The following is a 23,142-nucleotide window of genomic DNA, read 5'->3' on the forward strand; positions in this document are numbered from 1 at the left end:
CTGACCTGACTCTTCTGCATTACAGAATCACAATATAATTATGTATGCACAGAGAAAAAAACACATTTGGAGGTGGGTATTATGCTGCCACATGCAGTTTCATTTTTGATCCACCGACTCAATCAGTAAAGCACTGCATAGATGTAAGTAGTAACAATCTTTCCTGACTACAGCGCCTGAAGTTCCCTTAAGGCATCAGCGCACAGCCTTGGTGCAAGGGTAACCTGTTGGCTGGGACTTACCACATCGCGTGCATGTACGTTGGAGGTAGACGAGGGCTGCTGACGGGGGTACAGTTGTAAGATCTCATAATTCTTTCTGCCAAGAGAAAATTACGAAATAAACTGGCCACAAGCAGGTCTTGCCTGAAGAGCTTCTGGAAAAGATCTGCCAAGAGATTGCATGAATTACTAGATGCACATCTTTGTGTACCTTAGGTAACATGCAAAAATAATTTAAAACATGTTAATATTCTATTCCAGTAACAAGGAATCTACAGCAGTTTTGCAGTGACATGATATGACAACTATTAAAAGGAAATCCTGCCTTCTGAGTTCCCTTACAGCATTGCAGTTACTCTCCATTTTACATAAACAGAATTAAACACCTTCTACCTTGGGTTCCTTTTTGCCTTCTCTGGATAAAATTCCCTTCTTGGTGTTTCACTTGAACTCAGCTTGAGTAAGTTTTTGGAAATTACTGAGGGAAAAAGGGACCTCTGTGTACCATTTAATCAAGAACTATACACCTGTTAACTGGCAGTTTGATGTGCTTATGAGAAGCCAAAATGAATCCTGAAAGATTGCAATGTGCTATCTTCTATAGCCACAAAGAAGAATTTACGTTGTACTAAGCATTAGAAAGAGCATAATTGGAAAACTGTTTACAAATATGCGCACCCATATTCGTACTTCTGGAACACAGGTAGAGAAATGGGATGAAGTTACTCATGGGAAGCACAGACCTCCTTATCAGCAAAGAGGAAAAATCCCTTTATTTATGATACTAACAAAGGCTGGAAGAAGACAGAATGCTTTTTTACAAATACATTAAGAAAGAAAATGATTCAAGCTAAAGGAATCACGTTAGCACCAGAAAAAAAGCTTTCTGGTTTCTAATGATCAGGTTGCTCAAACGCTTCTGGTAAAAAGAGTGAATTTAAAAAATTTAACTAGCCTTAAATCCAGTCTCATCTGTTCTTTCAATATCAGGCTTTAATTTTCTCCTTATTTCAGTGTCTCATTTATCTTACTCTTCATCCTTCTACTTTGAATAAGCAATGCTCACTTCTGATGAAAACTTGATTCACCTGCTCAAGTCCTACCTCTAGGCAAGACATTCCATGCAATAGTATCTGTGATAGCGGTGAAGATCCAATTCAGCTCTCCCAGGGGAGTTCTCCTGTCATTCAGTCTTCCAGGAATCCTACAAGTGGGGAAAAAAACCCAAGTATTAAAACCCACAGGTTTCTTGAGGCACACACACATGCACACCTTCAAGGCTCACAAAAGACAGTATTTCCAGAACCTTAATTCTTAACCAAGACAAACTTTCCTTATCCAATATCTATTACATTAGTATTTGTTTGCGAGATGAATTGCCAGATAAAGGATGATAAACAAGAAATTGTTTATGTATAACTGAGCTAAAGGAAAATATCTGGGAAGATACAGAGATGATGTAGATTTCTGAGAAGCAATGGAAATACCTTTTTCTGGCATGCAAACGCCACTCTGTTTCATTTTATCTATTATTCACTTCTTGCTGAAATATTTAATAATAAATACAATTTACATTACAAACTGTATGCTCACAATCCCTTTGTAAGAACTACTGAGTGATCATATTCCAGAACAAAACAATTATTAGTTTTTAAACCGCAAAAAAGCTCTGAACAGCCAGAAAACACAGTTCTTCTGTTAAAAACTGTCTAATAGTAATGCACGTACGTCACAGCTCCCTGTTGCTGTGAAGTACTGGCTGTTCGTGAAGACACACGACCCAGCAAGCTCACCTTATCATTCCAGCTAAGCTATCTTTTAAGTCTAGATCAGAGCATGCACGTGCCTGCTACACGTGGTAGCTGCTTGTTTCCAAGGAGCATGTTTGCAGTTTCTTACAAAGACACACAGTTTTTTACCCAGTAGGTTCTTTGAAAACTTGAATTAATGACTTTAGTGCTTAGCTGTCTACAGATTTGTTCATCGCCATCGGTACTGCATGCAGGTGCAAAAACAGTATCTTGCTAAAAACGTCTTGAGCATGATCAGCAGCTTTTCATTCAAATAGGAGATGTTTTCTGCAATTAAGAACTTTCCAACAAACACACAGGCATTCATGGAAATCAGTCACTTGAATGTCAGTTCCTTAACCTAATTTAACATAGTACCCCACAGAAGCCCAGCAACAAAAGACATATTCTTTCTCAGTTCTGTGAATCAGGCATTATTAAATCCAGAGTGAAACAGATGACTTTGAAAAGCACCTTCTAACAAACCAAAATGCTGCTGAATGCTGCACTCTGGAGCCCTCCCATCGCGAAGCCACAGCACAAACTGAGGCTCCACACTTTATCCCTCGCTGGCTATATGCAAGATTTGATGCTTGTCCAGGAAGAAGTATTTACTTAATCCAGGTTTCTGCACAGAGGTACTCTACACACCCTGTATGTAGTCACTTCATGATCTCACCCATCTGCACCATCACAGCACCTACATGCCTATAAAATAATAAGCTAAAATTATTTTCTTTTGATTGTGTTCTCCCCACCGCTTCCAAAGAGGATGAATTCCTCTCCCCTATCGAGTCAGGGGACCGGCAGCGCAGCGTGCGAGGGAAGCAGACAGCAGGCACTGCCACTGCTGCAAGCTGTCCTGCCACCCTCAGCATCGCGTAGTCTTCCTCCACTGGGTCAATACGCCTATCTACCCAGCCTGTGACTGCAGATGTAGTTTCACCCCTAAGAACATCAAAATCATGTCATCAATACGTATCAGGAGTCTATTTTTGGTGTAGTAAGGTACTAAAAACACTGAGTCCAATTGCTAATTTTATTAAATAATTTAAAGTAGTGTCACTAATCAATACCAGGGATGGCAGCTTTCCAAATAGAGATCTACTCTTGTCCCTGATCATACTTAGGATATGCAGTGAAAGCGAGCAAAGGATTGGGTTTGGCTTTGGGGTTTTTTAAGATTATATTTTATATAGGAGAAAATAACACAGATCATGCACAAACCTGAAATATTCATAGAGGCATCCCCTTCCTCAAACAAAGAAAAAAGTGGAGGGCCAACCAGTGATTCTGTTGGGACAATCCTGCTGCGTGCTACATGAGCATTTAATAAATGCTTTTAAGCGCACTCCCTTAAAGCCAGAGGGTTATTGTTGTATACACAAGCAGTCTGGGACTGATGGAATGTCTTGGTGTGTCACAGTGCAAGCCTCTCTATGACTATACCCATGCATGAACACACACACACACACGTGTGTGTGAGTGTGTGTGCACGTGTATATTTTAGCTATAAGACAACCTGCATTTACTGGAAGATTCTAAGAAAACCTGAGCTATTAACCTCTCTTTGAAAAGCACTGGCAGCAGTACGCAGGTCCCTTAAATCTCGGATTCTGACGTTTTACAGCAATACATTCACGAAGTTTTTAACAGTGATATCTACAGGTAAAAGGAACTCTTTCGTTCTGCATTTGTGAAATGTAGAATTTCCATGTTGCATGAAGATGAATCAAGTAGTAAAAACCACAAACAAAACCCAACCCACTCCAAAGAAACACCAGTTTACTTAGGAAAGCCAGAATCCAGGGTCCAGGATCTTGCTTTTTGTAGTCTGAAAAAAGTCATTCAAATATATTTCATCCAGGAGCTGAATGAAAATCTCCTATTGTGTTTGTTCATCTGTAATAAGATGTGAGATAAGACACGAGGTCCAAAGAAACTGTAGAACTGACACGCGATCTGGTTTCTGTGATTGAAGAGACCAAACGAGAGTCTACGATGCCTCAAGGTCAACGCAGGCACAACGCTACTTAAAGGAAGAAAAGTGGCTGTAAACTGTTCTTCAGTATCTCTCAGCTTCTGCCTCCATCCTGATCAGCTTTCTTAAATATGCTTTCTAATGCTTATTTGAGTCTCATAAAAAAAAAAAGACCAACAGATTTGGTCCTGGCCTGTCTTGTTAGTACTGAGATACTCAAATCCACAAACACAACCTGGCACTCTCACCCAACTTCAGTCCCCCTGAGAAAATACCCGAAATGGGATGGGAGTGGGGATGCCCCCAGCCTGGTAAGACATCCTATGGCTTTAATGCACCCCAGCTTCCCTTCTCTAACAAGTTTTCAATTATTACAATAATCAAACTACACCATGCAAGTGCTTTCTCTATGGCAACTTACTCTTCCGATATGCATAGCAGTATTGTTTCCATGCAGGTTCAGATGAAGCATGTTCCCTTGTATAAATACAGTTTCTAAACCAGCTGGAAATTAACAGCTTATTAAAAAATTCCTGTCTGTCTTGATAGCAGAGGAAAAATATACATCTCTGAAACCGCATTTGTTAACTGATCCCCCAGAGCAAACAGAGGGAACACAAGGCCACACAACTGCTCTTGTGAGGGTTTCACATAAATATTTGCATTGCAGAACACCCTCTGCAGCAAAATAGCAGTATTTCATAAGTCAGAATGTTATTAATTAGAAACTAAAGTGATCCTTGCTGAGATTCCCTAGCAAGCCAAATGCTGAGCTTAAGCCATTTGATAGCCACTTTCAAGCCAGTTTTCAGTAGAAACAGAAACAGGGTGTTTCATGGTAGAGTTTGAATCTTTATGCCAGATGGAGAGTTCTGCACACAGTTCATACTAAATTCTCTTTTATTAAATGCAGATCATGAACTGATACACATCTTACTGATGGTATTACGCAGGAACGACAGGCTGAAATCCAAAGCAGCTGCTAGCAGCCCAACATTAGAAACTCCTTGCGACTTGAATATTTACTTTCTTGGGCAACAAGGTATGCTTCTCATTTTTGTACTTATAGACTTCTACTCATTAGCATTGTATAGATTCCATTTTGGCTTTTTAAATGCATTTGGTATTTTTTTCACCATACGAGTGTCCTTTCTAAGCTGGCTGGCTGCAAGACTTATAGAAAATACCGCTACCTAAGAGGGACTGCAATCAAGGAGCAGAAACGTAACAGGATGTCAGTCTCACATCTTATGTGGCATCAGGTAAGTTCATTTTCTTTCTGCCCTCATATATAGTCAGGAAGATACTAATTTTGTACCTAGCTCCAGCACTGTGAAGATTAACGCTGTTCAGCACTTTGAAACCTATGCATTAGGTGTTAATGGTGAGGGCAGAGAGAGCGTGGGGAATAGCAGAAGAATGAAAGGCAATACATTTCCATAACTGCCCAAAACCCTACCAGAGCTTTCAGATTTTGAACTGGCACTAGAAAGCAGCCATTAGAAGGAAACTGGCAGCAGGGCTGTTCTCGATGCTGCACACAGGAATCAATTAAAGTTGGAACAGTCAGCACTATAAATCGGCAGATGAAAATAAACACAATGTATTTTCTGTTCCTACACGGGACTGCTCAAACTCTCATCCCAGAAACTGGAGGACAGTTTGTAATACTCAAACGACAAGCCAAGCGATCTGAGGAAGGGATTTTTAACACAGTATTATTCAACAACAGTAGATGTTAATCCTTTGGGAATTAAAGTTTAAGCTTCCAAAGGCAACAGAAGAACGATTCTTAACTCTCAGATGGCATTCAAACATGCTCATGATAGGGACAGCGAATCAGCCGACCATCAGCTAAACACCTCGAATGAATTCCATCTCCACACACTTGAACTCAGAGGTACCAACCTCCCAGCCCAGCTAGGAGAGCTGCACTGCAGCACTGTGTTCAAATAAATAACCACCACCAACCTACATGAGAAAGTCCCAAGAGACACATATGGCAAAGTCCTATTTGTTTCTTCACACTGTTACAGATTTATTTGAAATAATCAGTTATGCTCCACCCCACCCCCCTCCACCATCCTCTGTACCGCTCTTGAAGTAGAGGTCACTTTCCTTTTGTTATTTTTGTAGAGTTCCACTACAGAAATTCACTTAACGTCATTTATCAGATAAAATATTTTGGGGTGAGTACATTTCCCTCATACAATGTGCTCTTTCAAATCCATCCTGCAGCTATAAACTAAAGCTTCTTTTAGTTTCTATTTGGGCGTGCATCTATACTACCAGAACATCACATGATTCCAGAAAGTATTTTTCCCCACAAGGAATATTGCTGTCTTCTTGGTATCACTTCTCCTAACGTTTTTCACATTAAGCTTTGATAATCAGCGAGAGCCTTTGACAGTAAGGACAAAACAGACCTCATTTGTGAAAACTGTTTTTGAGGGAGAGGAAGAAAAGGAAAAACGGGCAGTCGTCTCAGCTGCTTGCTGCAATTTAACATCTCTGGACTCTCAACTGCTTCTTCCATCAACTTCCTGACAGACGCCTTCACAGAGACCTAAATCACGGCAGTCTATTGTGAAAAGCAAGGACTACAAAATGTCAGGGTCACTAAAGAGCTCACGCTAGGTGTAACCATCAATGTCCTTGTCAGAAATTTAGCAAAATCCCATGAATCACTTTAATTACAGGGGAAACATTTACCTCAAAGGATGCAAGGTTTTCCCTTCGGATGGGCTCCATCATTATCTCTACCTTTGGAATATAATAATGTGTAACATTGGGATATGAGTATCAAACTTCAGAAAACAAGACGCTTTGGTACTGACATATACCTGCGAACGTTCACAGTAATTTTAGTTTTGGGAAAGAAAATAACATAAATATATTTCACTTTTCACTCTCCCAAGGAAAAAAACCGGGACAGCATATACCATAGCGAATGGTGTAGCAGCAATGCAGGCAGGATACATGCTGTGAAAATCTTGAACTGGCAAGAGCTGCTTAGGCAGGATCAACAGAGTGAACGTGCTCAAAACCAACACGTACTCACCACAAAACAACATGAGTGATACAGGCGTGCCATCACTGGGCTCCTGAAACCTTGGCAAACTACTTCAGCACCTCAAACGTTTTGTCTTAAATTATTTGTTTGAGAGTGCTGTAAAGCTTTGTAGACCAGTGTTCAAGCCTGTCATCTGTCTGTACAAAGATACGAAAGAAGTGTTGCTATGAAAACCATCCTTTTGAGTATGAACTTCAATTTGTATTTACAATAGGCTTTGCCTACACTACAGACTGATACTCTGTAACAATGACAATAAAATTAAATACTCCATTTCAATAAAAGCAGATTTATCATGGAAGAGAAACTTTTCAGGATAACATCTTCAAAACCAAACTTCTTCCTCAACTCAAGTACTAATGAGTGATATATTACCAACCGGTAGCATGGCACAGCATCCCTGTTATACTGTGGCTAGTAATACTGAAGCACATTCTGAAATCTGCTCTAACGCCTTCTATTGAATTTTCTAGGAGAAAATAAAGGGGCTGAAAGCTGCCTAAACTAGGTCTAAAGGCAAACTACAAATTATAGTTTTCCCCTATAAATAAAATAATAAATATTAAAAAAAAAACCAAACAGGCTGCAGTATTTCAGAACTTGGACTAGCACTTGGTTGGTTACACCTCTGCAAAGACATCTTAAGTTGTGGCAGCTGTGATGACACGGACCTGCTAGAGAGAGAACACAGTCCTGTCAACATCAGAACCAGCATTCTGCCTTCAGCCGCCTGGCCAAGAAGTAACAGTATTTCCCCCTGCCTAATACTGCTGAAACCAAGAGAACTTCTTTATTTTAATCAAATGTCTTTCTCCATCTAGTTATGAATCTTGCTGATTTCTGCCAACCCTAAACACCAGCAGCTCTGGTAGTATTTCCTCGCATCAGGCAGGCAGTGTATTTTAGAAGACTTATTTTATCTTGGTGGAGATACCATTTAGATTTAGCATTTGGCCTCATGTGCTTACACAGCAACAACAATTTTATTTAAACACAAGCACAGTCTGTAAGGTTGCTGCCATGCTTCAACAGTTTCTGTCCTCCTTACTTTTCCAGACAAACTATCATTTCCAGGGACTTCCCACACAACAAACTCTTTTTGGAGGCTGATGTGCTCAACTTCAAAAAGTTAGCAAAAAGCTGCTGTTTGTGTTATACGTTGAGGGAAAGTGCTAAAGCAATACTCCTTTAGCCCCAGGCAGTGCCCGGGGCTTCCCCATTTCCCCAACACACTCAGCCTGACCTGCTGCTCTGGGTCATGCTGGTCCAGCCTCAGGGCAATGTTAACTCAGACCCTTCAGCCACAACACACATGCCAGCCTGGCAGAGGACAATTTACTAAAAGGGATGGGAGTAGCTGGTATTTGCTACTAGAATCACCTGGGGGAACAAAAAGAAACTCAAAAAAACATGATACTAACCAGCTGCTCTCCTTCACCTGCCCTCCAATTTACCATCCTGAAAGTAACTTAGCTAAGTTCTGAGAGCATGCACCAAGGGCATTTGTTACATTACAGTATAATTTCTGTGTTTTCTCCAATTACACTTCTTCTGCCGTGTGATATCTTGGGATTTTATTTTTCCTATTTTAAATGGGCTCCTACTGAACCATTGCTTATCAATAAACAATGCACATTGAAACACTAATAATTTCCAGTCCATGATGCTCAACATACTTAAAGTGGAAACAAAAATTAATTCTAGTCTCAAATACGTTATTTATAGTGATTTTTAGAAATGGATTTTGTGCTGGTGAATGACAGCCTAGAGATGGGCTCTCTGCTCTCGGAACAGCAACAGCACACGCTGCAGCAAGACAAATTTCTCCCACACTGCTCCTGCCTACGTGACGCAAAGCTGACATTCAGAAAAGGTCCTTTGTCACAAAACCCTGACAGCAAGGGACTAGGCTCCCTTCCACTTGTAAAAGTGAGTTGTGGTACCATATTCACATGGCCATTTGAAAACACTGTCTTCTAAGTGGCTCCATCAGAAGCACGAACAGCTCTCAGATCACGGGGATTTTTGTTTAGAGAATTTCGTCCTTCTGCAAAATGGACCCAGGGGAAAAATCCCAGGAAAGCAATACACCATTCACACATGCCTGAGAATGGGATTTGAGGAGAGGGAGCCTAATGCAGCAGTATAGATTAAAGCATTCTTGTACATCCCTGATTCTTGGCACCCAGCTTTGTAGTCCAACCCTCCATCAAGTTAAACCATTCCTTAGGATTTTTTCCAAAATTTTTAAAGAGCAGAACAAAGCCCCAGTTCACTTCACTCAGCAGCCACGCAACCAGTTGCCCCAGCACAGATGACGTGTTGGCTCGTGATCAAACAGAAAAGACCAAACAAGGCAGTAGGAATGCCTGACATTGATGTTGCCACTGAAAAGTCTTATGAAGTGGCAGCCAGAGGTTCCTAAATTCCTAGTGCTTCAGCAACATAATTTTCCTTCCTTTTTTTCTTTGCATTTTACTGTCTGGCTCCAGTAAAGATCTTTATTTCTATGCTAGGGATTAATTTGGCTTCATCTCAGAAGCTCTGTAATATAAATGCACATCAGGATACACCACACGTTTATTCATCAGGATGCTGGTTTAGCCTAGATAATTAGAAATCTGAGACCTTCGAAGAAGGTACAGCCTAATTTAGTCTCAAAGTCTGCAGCTTAATTGCAATACAAACTCTTTCCCCAGTTTTAAAGACAACTAAATTATAAACTACAATATACACACTGGCAATCCAGGAAGCATTCTAGGCCTATCTCAAGACTGTAATAAAAACCATGTGTTTTCTGTTATTGATATATGTAGCAGGTTAAGATGATGAGGTTTAAATATCTGATATCCACCAGGAACCTACTTCTGGCACATTCTCTGTGAAGACAGCTTTTAAAGAACGTAGTGTGCTGTAGTATTAACCAACAAGAACACTAAAGAAATTATTTTTTTTGCCAGTACACCATCATTTATTCAACACTCAGCAGCACATCTGAGCGTTCAGTGAAGCTGACTCTTGAGCTACCTGGCTCAGACCTTCACTGACCCTCACCGTATGTTCTTTGGTTAGATACACTCTCATAGCAATATGTTAACTGCAATTAACATAATATAGTCACTGTTCTGGAACACATTTATTTAGTGGCCTGAGGTGATCTCAGTCCACGCTGATGATGAGCCCATCAGTTCTCCTCACACCAAAAAAATGTGTTAGTACACCTCTGAGTATGCAGGCACAGCAAGGTTATGCCCTGGGTAGATTTCCCTCCTGCTTCTCATCTCCTTAAAACCAGAAGAAAACCAAACCCCACCACATTTTCACAATGGTTTTCAGAGAAAACAGTATCCAGTGGCAGATCTTTTCCTAGACTGACATATCTGAAAACTGCTCTAACACTTCCTTTGATAGATGGGGTCCTGTCTCTATTATTTTAGTTGTAAACTGGAAAAAAAATATTTTGGTAAGATTAGTGCCTCTGAAATACAGCTTTACAGGAATCATTGCTTAGCTTCCCCAACTGAGAAGAGATACAATAATCAAATTTGCACATATAAAATTAGCATGATTGAATACCTAAATACTACTGAGCCTGACTACTCTAATGTATGTATTGTGGAAGAGGTAGTACCATTGAGAAGCATTTTTAATCTCATCTGAATGTAAAACATGCAAGTTAACATGGAATGATTTACTAAAGCAAAAACTGAACAAGAAATTCTAGCTGATGCAATCTTAGCCTCATTGCTTCTGCTATAACAGGTAATTCGCTATTGGCAGCATGCGCGATGAAAGATTGCTGCACTTTGCTACACCATGCAGAAGCTTATTAAAAAACAAGGAAGTATGATAATATATTTCTATTAAGAATTCATGCTTATTACCCAGATTCCTGTTCTCCTAGCCCCTTTCAGGATGCCCTTCAATTCTACAATTTTCATCTCAGACAAAAGGTAACTGGACTCTGGGTGTCCATGTGTCGGAAGAGTTCTAACTAATCTCAACAACAGTATTTCTAGAGTCAGAATTTCTAAGAAATTGAATGAATGATCTTTAATTAATCACTCCCAGACAGTTTGTGTGTGTGTATCAATGTTCCAAGAACAGGGCATTCAAAAACAGTCTGCAGGGAGCACAGAACTGCTGTGTCTAGTGGCTGCGAGCATCTACTGCACTGTCTTTAAGAACACGCTTCCCTTTTTAAAAATATTTTTTAAACAATCTTAAACGGCAGAGATACAGCGGACAATTATTATTTCAAAGCCTACCTTGTTTGTATAAACTGAAACAGAATTTAAAGAATAGTTGTCTTTGTTAATCAGTTTGCCTCAGCTGCCTGCCAACCAGTAATTACGCTCAAATATTGCTTGTATAAAAGGATTAAAATATGTTTCAATGGTGTTAAGTCTGAAATATAACAACACTATCAGACAAAGAACAGTAGGACAGCATAGCGATGAAGTGACAAATGGCATTTTTGGTTAACTGCTTCTCTGTTTGTTCCCTGGTTTTGGTGACGCAGGGCATACAGCTCACAGGGCTGCAAGCACCTCTCCTCTGTCAATGCTCCCACCATTGGGAGCACTGGGTCAAACAGTGGGTCAAAACCCACACCAAAAGCAGCCCCACGCACAGCTTTGCAGCGCTGCACTTCCAGGAACGTGGCCACACTGTGTCTGCAGTTGCATTTCTCTGGCTGGTCTGGGGTGACAGCACAAGTGGCAGGAGCTACAGGACCCACCTTGCCAAGCTGAGCGGAGCCCCAGCACAGCCGGACCCCCCCTGCAGCGCTGCTCCCTTTCACAGCCACTGCTTATTTCAGCAGCACACAGTAAGGCAAGAAACGACAAATACTGTAGGCGCAGACTCTATGAAAAGCTTTCCAAAGAAACTTCCTCACAGACAAATAAGAAAAATGCTAGAAATAACGAGGAAATTAACAGCAACAGGGGAAAAAAAATCATAAAATTTGGCTTACTTCTCTATTAAATCCAGTGTGACTCCTGGCACCAGTCTGACACTCTTCTGCATACAGAACCTGTGGAGGAGAGAATAAAAATAAAACACACTAATTGACTATTTAATGACAAGGTTCTGTGGAAAGAATATGGAAGGAGGTTTCTTTATTACAGTGCTTCTGCTTTTAAAATGGTGCTTGGGTAGAAAACTTTGCCACAGCATAATAAGAATCAAACAAGGCCCTCAATATTTGTCACACTCATGATTATGCAGCGATTTCCATCGTCAGGTGTCAAAACTGGGGTATTGTAACTGTCACAGTGACAAGTTTTCCAGCACATAGCGGGAGGGGGGGGTGGGGTGAAAAGGGCTTGTAGTCATCTAGAACAGTCTCCTGGGAGGAGCAAGACGACACGACAGCAGAGGAGGCGTATGCTTCTGGAATAATGATTAGCATTGGCTGGGTTTCCCTGAAGAGATTTGGCGCTGCAGGCAGGAAAGTGAGAAAGGGAAGGAACGAGAGGTATGTGTCAAGTTCAAACACCTCCGTCTTTTAATTAAAAAAAATGCTGACTCCATTTCCTCAGCATTACAAATATCACTACTCCCGGAGCCCTGCCCTGGCAAACGCGGAGTCCTGTTGGCACTACCACTCACCGTGCCTAGAGAATCCCAAGCTGCTAAACCCAAGCAAGTGTGGGAAGACAAGACAACTGCCAGCACGGTTTCCGAGGGCTCGTCTCCCTCCCCCCAAACTCTCAGGGACACACTTTGTGGCCCAGAGGGCAGAAGTGGGAAACTATAGATCTGGGAAGAAAAACCAGCAAATTCAGCTTGAGAAATTACTTCCTCAAGAGATATCACTATATTCCCAGCCTGTTTTCCCTGTACTTCAGAAATATACTCTCTGCTGAAAGAATTTACACATCAGTGTAATGTAAGTTGATACTCAGCCCCTACCCCTCCCTGCACTGCAGCAGCACGCTGCACGGGCAGTGTGGGACCAGGGGGCTTGGCTGCCCAGGAATCCCACCTCCCGCACCCGGCAGCGGCTGGAGTCACTGCAGCTGAAGCCCCTCCTTTCACCAGAGCCATATTATTCACATCCAAAAGGCTCTCCCCCAGGTAAAGGGGAGAACAATTAGTTCTTTAAAGACAAGATGTGCAGAACCCATTTCTGAAATCTTGAGGTCCCTCCAGTTTTCTTGTAGCATCCCCTGCCTGCAGGAGATCCACTACTGCCAAGGACAGGGATGGGATCTGAAAAGCTAAGTGGTCTCCAGGCTGCTTTTCTGATGTGTGCGCCATCCATCATAAGAAAAACAATCAAAAAAAAGTCATAAAGCTATCTGTGAACATTACAGCAGGATCCCTATACAGTCTGTTAAAATATAAAAAAATCTTACAACACTGCTTTACAGAACCACACAGGAAAATACCCCTCTCAAACAAAACCTGCAGGCGGAATTCAGCACGGCAGAATTAGGTCACTGGAATCAGGCTGGAGTCTCCCTACAGACTCAGGATGCCAAAAGACTCTCTAATTTCTCTGCTCAATGCCTTTACATTATGATGTATCTGAAAGAGGATCATAACAGAGACAGCACGACCCTGTACCATTACACACTTGCCCTCTACAAAGAAGAGTCCCACTTATTCCCATGTCACACGGTATTTTGTATTTACTTTGGAAGCCTCCCATCCAAGGTATGATTTCAGGCAGCAGAGCCCATTCGCCACAGGGCAAACAAATACATCAACCTCCTGTTTGCAAGGATTTCTTCTAAGCACAAGGCTTTTGATTACAGCTTGTTGGATTAGAGGCAGAAAGCTCACCCCACGCATTCAGGACACACAACAGGAGAAATGCCACTGTGCCAAGCATTTCCTGTAACTTCCACAACAACGGACAAGCACACCTTTGAGGGTCAACTATAAACAGGTGTTTTCACATATGAATGTGGAAAAAAATATATTTTTCACATATAAATGCATCACTTGGCACTTCCTTAGGGAGCTGCTAATATCGCACTGTGGGCAACGTGTAAATAAGCTTAGATGTCAGTTATTTCATTTGAGCTCACAGCCCCTCAAAGATGACAAAATAAAACCAGATTGTATTTGACTAGGGAACAACCATCCTTCCTGCCCCGACCATGGATCTGTGTGATATTCACCAGAACGGGAGTAAAGCAGCAAGCGTTACTGCTTTTGTGTATACTGGGCCTGTTACAGTAAAAGGCCCCACCACTGCCCTGAATATTCTGAAAGAGATCCGTTCATTGAAACCCCATTGAACTTGCACCAGACTATTTGCATTTCCTCTCTAACCACCACTGATTGCCAAGAAAATGTACTTGTAAACAAGATGTTCCTCATCCTGTATCTGTAACCCCTTTTCATAACACCAATGCTCTCTAAATGCAAGGAATCAAGTGATGGTTGGTGTCATCATCACAAACTCCAGGTGAAATATGTTAGAGCTGCATGTAAACATACCAATAAATGCCAGGCAATAAGGAAATAAACCAGAAATACACAAAAATAGTGCTCAGTTGGGTTCTGCTTGGATACCACAGGAGTATTTTGAAATTCAGTTTAGTTTCTCTAAATAAATTTGGGATAGAGAGTTGTCTCAGTTAAGCCCCCAAGGTCTCAAGGAGAAATGCAAAATAAATATATTAGAAAACAAACAAACACTTCAAACATTTGTTTTAACTGACCCTAAAAGTCAGCTGTCACGGGTCAAGCTATTTTTCTATGCACTTAGAAGCTTGCTGTATTAGCGTTCTGCTGTTCAAACTGCGTATCTGAAATTCCTGAGTCTGAGCAGTTGCCAGACTTTTTGTTTCTTTTTGCTTTGGGGGCTTTCCAGCACTTTTCAGGAGCCGTATTACTTTTTTATGAGTGGTACTTCACAGTTCAAAGCCACAAGGTCCTTAAGACAATTTAGACAAGCACAGCCTTCTCTCTGATGTGTAAAGTCCTGAACATATAATTGCAGCTTGCTTACGTCTTAAAGGACTGATGATAATATAAGCATATGACACACTACCAATCACAACTTCCAATAAAGCATTTTGCTTTAGGCAGCGTGAGAAACTGAGATCTGCGTAAAATAGCACACCAAACTTACTAATTTCTGCCTGTTTCTGCAATAGCTGCGTCTACTTCCTGATCAGTGCATATTAGTCAAGATTAACAATCCATAGAGCTTATCTCTAAGCTTGCCTCATATATAGCTAGATATAGTTACAACATGTATTTGGAATACATCAGCTCACAACAGTCATGAAGACAGCAAGTACCAAGATAGCCAGAATTCACACCCTGCATTCCTGGAACTGTCAGACTGGCATTGAGGGTCTCAGGTACCACATTCAGAAGGGCACAACCAACCTGTGTTTCTCCTGCCAGCATCAGTTTTTCCTCCCCTGAAATTAGACTGAAGTGGATGCAGCTGCAGCCCCATTTGATGTCATTTTGTCCATCAGTTGTTTACTTAAAATACATCGCACAAAATGGGATGTACAGAAGTTTGTTCATCAAATTTTTATTTGCCCATAAATTCAGTACATGAAACCTCATTAGCCTGTCAATATTGCAAAAATGTTATATTTCAAAAGCAATTCTGCAGGGTTCTGGATCAGCTTTATTAAAAGGGCTACACTGAAGTAAAATAGAAGTTTTAATGACAAAGGTTTACACCTTTATTTTCAGTTATCTGTCTGCTTCAGGACACCAATATACGGTTTGTGTCAATACAGGAGGAGGGTCCGGCTTTCTATTACGTTTAACAGGACAGAATAACAATGCTCTGCAAGCAAGCACTTCTTATTTACAGGCTTGCACAATAAAAACACAACTGTAATAATGCTAATCAATACAGAATATGAAAAGAGCATAATCTTAATCAGAGAACAGAGGATAATTTTTTTGTGTGCAGTAAGCAACACCCATAATCATTTGATCAGATGCAGTAGGAAATGTTTTACTATCCAGGAGTTTGCATGACATCTACCAGCATCAACCCCATGAACAGCTGAGGTTAATATTTTAAATCCTTCCCCTGAGCTGCATTTTTACAAACACATATCCCATCAAACACAAATAAGACACAACTCCGAGTATCTCATGCTTATGCCAAGTGTAGCTCTGCCTGAAAATCTGCCTTGATCACCCCCTCAGCCACATTCCTATGGAGATGAAGTAACAGAAAATTCCTAAACAGATCATAAAACAAAACAAACAAAAAAAAACCCAACTCAAAACCCAAACCAAAACTCCTTTCTCAGTATATTACAAAACAAAACATTCCACCAAGAACCAAAAAAATGCTCTTACAGAGCCTCAGCATTTTCACTGTAAATATGCCACAAACTGTGAAATATGGTTCTGATAATTGCAAAGGAAGGAGAACCCTGAAGTCCCAATGCCAATAGCTTTCACTTCACTCTATGAAGCTTCAGTTTGCTAGAAACCAGTTAATCTTCGATAGGCATCAAAGCCCATGCTAGGCATTCTCACAGAGATTTACTGAATCAGTGAAAGCAACAGAAATTCAGTGGTGTCACTGTGTCCGCACCGTGTTCATTTAACAGGCACAATAATGAGTTACTCAGAACAACTGCAAGCCTCAGTGTACCCACCCTGAAAAGCAACAGTTTCACTCTTCTTTCCACAGTAAGATACTGTTTTGGTGAAAACATTCTCCCTAAAACTTGAACTTAAACCTCCATTTGCTGAATCCTGTGTCATTTTATTTATTGGTTGTGGACTCCATTCAACAAGTTCAAAATTAAAAATTTTAAAAATGAAATTCTTAAAAAACCACCATTTGTATTTATCAGGTTGCATCCATTGTCATCTGCTGCTAGCCTTGAGCTAATCAGGTGGAACATTCAGTTGTATTTCAAAGCCTTCCTCCACAGACAAAACCGGCAGAAATCTGAACTTCACATGTGGATAGCAGTGTTCCACATGACCAAAGGAGCTCCCTGCAACCCTGTTTTCCTAGTTATAAACCACAGTATTTCTCTCAGTTCCCCTGAAGGAATTTTGCCACATAGTAACTTTCTTTAGCTTTTAAAGAGCAGGATTTACGCGGAAGGATCTAGGAGAATTTTCAAACAGCAGGCAGAGTTCCGAGCCAGCCTACCGCTGCCACATCAGCATGACCAGCAAGGCAGCAAAGCCCCACACCAAGACAGTCACTTCACCAGAAGAGCTGTCACAGTAACAGCTATATTGGAAGTTCACCTCCTTTTTCCTTTCACCTGTCTCAGAAGGGAAGCACACATCATTCTCTCAGGATTAGATAGGATTAAATGTCTCTGGCTCAGTCCTGTTGCACACCTGCAAGTGCTCACTTGTGAGTGGTTAGTATAGCAACCAGACCAGTATTGCAGAAAAACAGCATGATGTTTCATTTGTACAACAGCAGAAGGAAAAAGTAAGCTTTAAAATCCTTTTCATCTATAAGAGGAGCACACACGTCCCTAATTCAGAGGTTTGCCATTCCTTGGCTGAAACCCTAGGCTAGCCTCCCATTATTTCAGACTCCTGGTCCATGACGCCTCCATCAGAAAAATTATTTTCTCCCTAGCTCTCTCAAAACCTAGCCTTGAAAATATTTCTAATGTTACTGAATCCCTGCTTTTCAAAATCATCCAAAACTTCTGCCAGTGTTTACAAGCTGTGACACTCTTCTGTGAGAAAATACCTTGTAAGCTCACAAAATCAAAAACGGGACAAAAAATTAAATGGATCTTGCACCGTCCCTCACACGAGCAAAAGGTATCAGTCAAAGGCACTATGTATCTAAAGCAGAACCTGGTCAAATTAACTCTGTCTATGGCTTACTTAAGTCAGAGAGAGTTTAAGAATCATACGTTATGACAAGTATCTCCAAAAGACAGCTAAGAACTCTTGAAGCTGCGGTGACTCAACTGCTTACCACTGCCTGCAACATCTATAGGCTTTCACCTGTTTTAATCTAGTCTAGCAAACGACCTGAAGTTTTTCATTCTGGACTACACATAACCTTGAGAGGATCAAGTGAAACATGCAGACAGGAGTGAATCAACAGAGCTACGTACTACCCAGGTGCACACACCAGATTCCTCATGCCTTGTCCTCAACTGGCACCACAATTGTTCACGAACCTCTCTGCTGTTGGGTAAAAATACTGGTCTTCAAAAGCTCCTGCTATCTCTAGCAGTCTTTTATAACTTTATGCCTAATTAACTTAATATGTCATTCCCTAACATCTTTCTCTGGTTTATCGCTCAATTTCTTTCACTACAGCATTACTTAATGCTACTGTATTATTTACAGCAACTGCAATATTTGGAATATGATTTGTACAAAGGACAATTTACAAAAAGTTGTATTGCACTACATACTATTTCTGCTCTCTGAAGAAGCAGATATTTAATTCCCAGAACAGTAAATCCCTTAATCTGAGCAAACTTAGATATTGAGCTGGAATCTAAAATGTAATAAGTAGAAGATAACAATATTTTCACCTTTCTAGTTCTGATTAATAAAATGCTGTCCCAAATGCATAGTTCAAATCCTGTAATTCAATATTGCAGAGAAACTTTATGTTAGATTAAGCATTTGGATTAACAAATCTATCATTTCAACAAGCAAGCTACAGAAACTACGCACTTGCCTTCAATAACAGGGAAGATACTCACCATCTCAGAGCAATTTTGATCGGTGTAGTAAGGCATGATGTGAAAAGGTCAGCTGGCAGATCAGGAATCATGGGTAGCAACTCATTGGCTTCACATGCTGCCAGCTGAATGCAGTTCTTCATCGAGGGTGGCAAAGGCATTTGAGCAAGTGGATGGTTTGGGTTAATTGCAGCCACCTGCAGAGATGGAGGAAATCACTCAGGTGGTGAACTCAGTACAGTTAATTTCTATACCATTTTGAAAATAACCAATGAAGAGATGTCAAAGTTCGATGGCACTCTGGATTTGTAGAAATTACAGCTATGGGAGCACCAGCCATAGTTTTAACTTACATATAATTAACAGTATTTCAGTGTATTTACCATAACAGTACACACACCAAAACCAGCAACTTGCAACAGACTGAACTGTGATCACCACTTCAGTCTTCAGTTCACATCTGCCAGCTTGGAATCAAGCACTGCAGAAGCAAGTTGGGCTGATTATTCTTTCTTTCACATTTAAGCAAAACCCATCCTTCCTGTGGCTCATAACCATTCACCACAGATGGCAGAATAGCTTCAAATGGAAAAACGCAATTCACTGGGCTATACTCAGCAGCATTTCCTGCCACGGAGCATAAAGATGGCTCTTGTTGGTAAGCCAGAAGAATAATGAACGCCCTGGGTTTCTCCCCATACACCTTTCTACTTCACTAGAGCAAAAATATCAGGCTGGAAAAAGGAAGAGAGAAAATTACCGCACATAAGCAGAGAGGCTCTCTTCGAACAAAAAAAAAAAAAAGAAAGAAAAAAAAAATGTGCACTGCCATCTGCAATGCAAATGTAAACATATCAGCAGATATAAGTTTTAATTAATGCTTTAGGAAAAGGGTTCAAGGTCCTCATACATGTTCCTCTGGATGGAAAAAACATGGTAATTTCTGCTGTAAGCAGTGAATGTTACACTGAAAAAAAACTCTAAAGGTCTTTGCATCTCAAGATCTAGAACTGCTCTAATATGACATCATTTTCCAAGCCTTGGTAAGTTTATATTTAATTGGGCATGACCACCTGTTTAAAACAGAACTGAGAGACATGTTAGTGCAGACTGCATGCTAGCCATGACCTGCTGGAGTGCACTGGTCCTACGGCATTTGTGCATCTGTAGACAAGAACCAGCTTTGCAGAAATGTTATTCAACTCTTTCATTCCACATATTGTAGATCAGTTTTCCAAAGGCAAGAAAGAATGGGAAACAGAGCAGACACAGTAGCAGAGTCAGCACTTTCTTAAAATCTGGGTCAAGGCTGCTGTGAAAGAGTTAAGTTTCTAAGATTCTGACCTGCACTACAGCCATCAATTGTTCTGTCCAAACATCAGTCTATAAAGCAGAAATACTGTATGTACCAATATTGTCATTTTTCAAAACCACAGTGATTTTCCCAATTAAAATTTTGATTAAGACTATGATTTTTGAGCCAAATAATTCACAGAATGAAAACCATAGATAATCTGCAGTGCCTTTCTGAAACAGGTAAACAAAATAAACACTTCAGCCACGCAAAATTTTGATCTATGGTACTCAAAGGTTCTTAAAGGAATAGGGGAAAGAAATGTAACACATGCGGTGTCTTCATTGCCCTTTCACGTAAGAAAGCAAAGACCCATCAAAGTGATCGATACGCTGTGTTACCAAAGTTAACAGAAGTACATTCTTTCAAAGACTAACACTTCAGACAGGGTTTTGGGTTTTTTTTGGTACCTCAGTAAGGTGATACATTTGACTAATAATCTCATTTTTACCATCTTTATACGTGAAAAATTCTGTGCATCTGAAGAGGAGATCCATTTGGTGTCTCACAAGGATCGATGGGGAACAGAATACTTGTGTTACAAAACGCAGAGCCTGCCACAGTCATTGTCCGGCAAAGTAACCTGATAAGCTATGCAGAAGTTTTAGATGATCTTGCACAAATTCTGCAACCCATTAAGTTTTTTGATTCTTTACACATTGTTTTTTTCCATTCTAATCCCAGAGGTGGCAGTGACATACTTTGGCTTTTTCAGATTGTCTGAATTAGCTAAGACTTGTCCTTGCTCTCAGATGAGCTGTGGTGCTTTCAGCAAAGATTTGTGCCATACCTTGGGTGGAAATGAACCTACCCTCAAGCCATCACTTGTCCTCTAGTGGTATTTATGTTCAATAAAACTTAAGCTGTATGCTACTAACAAAAAAACAACCAAACCAAACCAAACCAAAAAAACCCAAACAAACAAAAAAAAAGAGGGTAATTAAAATACTGAAAAGATGTTTTATTTGAGGAGAAAGGCATGAGAGAGTGTGGAAAAGAATTAGTTCTTCACAGATCTATAAATATAAGTCAGTCAAACTGCTTAGCTATGGCTATTCATTTCCTAAAGAAAGACTTGCCCTCTGGGCATCCTCATAAATGGGCTCTGTAGGTGGGAAGTACATTTAGATGGATTTTCTGCTTTCTGAATATTGTGAAATGCTGACGACTTGACATTTGTCATGGTCTGGTAGTGCCCCTTGGTTCTGACGGTGAAGTAGCTCATACTACAAGACCTGCTCAACTCTTGCCTTCTACACAGTAAGATGAACTAGAGCAGCTGTGACACATGCATTGTAAATATTTGTCCATTAAGGGATAAACTACTATCAACCATAAAATGAACATACAATACCAGCTAGTAATTACAGATCTTGTCAGATTTCTAGGGATAATGTAGCAAAACATTCTTTTACACGTAAGAGAAAGGAGGGGGAGGTGTGGTCAAGTAAAGCCCACTACGAACATTTATTTTTCCATCCTTAGAACATCCACTGAAGTCACTTTCTAGATTGCTTGGTTTCCTCATAAACGTAGCTTTTACTAGGGCAAGATACTGAGTAAGTAGAAGACTAAAGAAAGATTAAAACCCACAAAGTGGCAAAAGCATACTCACCCGCAACTGTAAGAATAGTAAAACTATGTAAAGTTACCACATGTGAAAGGTTATCAAAGTTATCAATATGTATTTATCTATAATCTTTAATTGTTTTTCTGAAATATGTCAACAATTTCTGTAAGCAATCAGTTAGGTGTAGACCTTGCAGCAGACCATAACTAACTCACAATTTCTTTCAACAGAAACAATCTGAAGGCATAGCGATGCATAATTTCCTGCGCAAGCTTTGTAAGTAAAAGATTCCTTAGTATCAATGGAGTATGTATTGTGTTACTTATTGTTATTTCAGGGCAACTGACAATACACACCTTTTCAGTCAAAATAATAGCGGTAATATTAATTTACTAATTATACTGAAATAAAATATCATTCCTGTAAGATTGTTGTAATTAATTTGTTCTGAAAAGAAATTGTAGCTGCCCAAGCTAAAAAGCACTCAGGTTTGCTACTTTGCAAGCCCTCCCTCTACCCAGAGGAAGAGCTAACAGATTTCCAAGTATTGCCACTTGTAATTAACAGAAACAATCTATATATTTTAAACCACTGTTACTGAAAACATTTATGTACCTATATAATTAGACTGAGAAACAAGGACTTGATAGAAAACCAAGCCTTTTTTGAATTAACGGACATGTTCAAGGTAAACCTGGCTGGAACTTGCCCCAAGACAGAAACTAGGAGCTGTTGTTTCAAGTGCTGACCAGACCTACCAGCTTCCCACAACTTCTGCTGTGAGAATCCTCTTCCCCTGTGGAAGACATTAAGGCAGCTACAGAAAAGGAGATGTTCCTCTCCCAGCAGATGGTGGATGAGAAAAATTCTCCCCCCAGACACGATGCTAATGCCAGCTAGCATTCTGCTGTGCTGTCATTAAGCTAATTTTTTGAGAATTAATGTTGAAGATGGAAAAATAAAAACTGTGAGTTCCTCAGCTCCCATAAGGACTGGTTAGTCATACACCCTGCTAGAAGGGAAAATGAACAGGCACTCCCACTGCAACACCGAACTCCTACCCAGACAAAGAACAAAGCAAGTTAGTATGCAGCTGTAAGGTATGCTGTTGAAAAATTCAAAAAAGTTGAAAAGCAGAAAGTTGTATCTCATGCAGCAAAGCACGTCTAGGAGCATCCAGCACCATCACTTCCACTCCACACACAAGCAGGGCTCAGAGCTCCAAGGCAGGCACAGCAAGGTGTTTTCTAACCAGGTAACCGCCTGCTCTGCAGATCCTTCCACTTGCCATTTTCTTACAGCGGCATGAGGTCCAGTGCCTGCCAGGCAGCCCTCTGCACCCTCTTTTGCCACCCGTATTCACACTGGCCTTAATGCCACCCTGCTTAGTGATGCCAAACAGGTCAATAACCAGGAAAGCAACAGCAGGATTTCCAGTTTCTAAAAGCTGGACCAGTTTCCAGGTCTGAAAAATGTCTTTTGGAAAACAATAGCCTTCTATTACTAATACCGGG

At 40.5% G+C, this 23,142-nt stretch overlaps 1 protein-coding gene across 4 annotated transcripts in view; it reads right to left on the reverse strand.

The window, feature by feature from the left end:
* The window catches only part of RPTOR (regulatory associated protein of MTOR complex 1), a 159,127-nt gene that overhangs the window by 81,749 nt on the left and 54,236 nt on the right, over positions 1–23,142 (reverse strand). For all 4 annotated transcript variants that reach the window (XM_005243961.3, XM_027796008.2, XM_055795269.1 and 1 more), the window contains 4 exons: positions 18,726–18,901; positions 12,044–12,103; positions 1,325–1,425; positions 243–387 (listed from right to left, as the gene is read on the reverse strand). In XM_005243961.3, coding sequence (XP_005244018.1) covers positions 243–387; positions 1,325–1,425; positions 12,044–12,103; positions 18,726–18,901 — 482 coding nt within the window. The remainder of the gene's footprint in view (positions 1–242; positions 388–1,324; positions 1,426–12,043; positions 12,104–18,725; positions 18,902–23,142) is intronic.

The sequence above is a fragment of the Falco peregrinus genome, chromosome 2, assembly GCF_023634155.1.
Source record: "Falco peregrinus isolate bFalPer1 chromosome 2, bFalPer1.pri, whole genome shotgun sequence".
In the NCBI taxonomy this organism is placed as follows: Eukaryota; Metazoa; Chordata; class Aves; order Falconiformes; family Falconidae; genus Falco; species Falco peregrinus.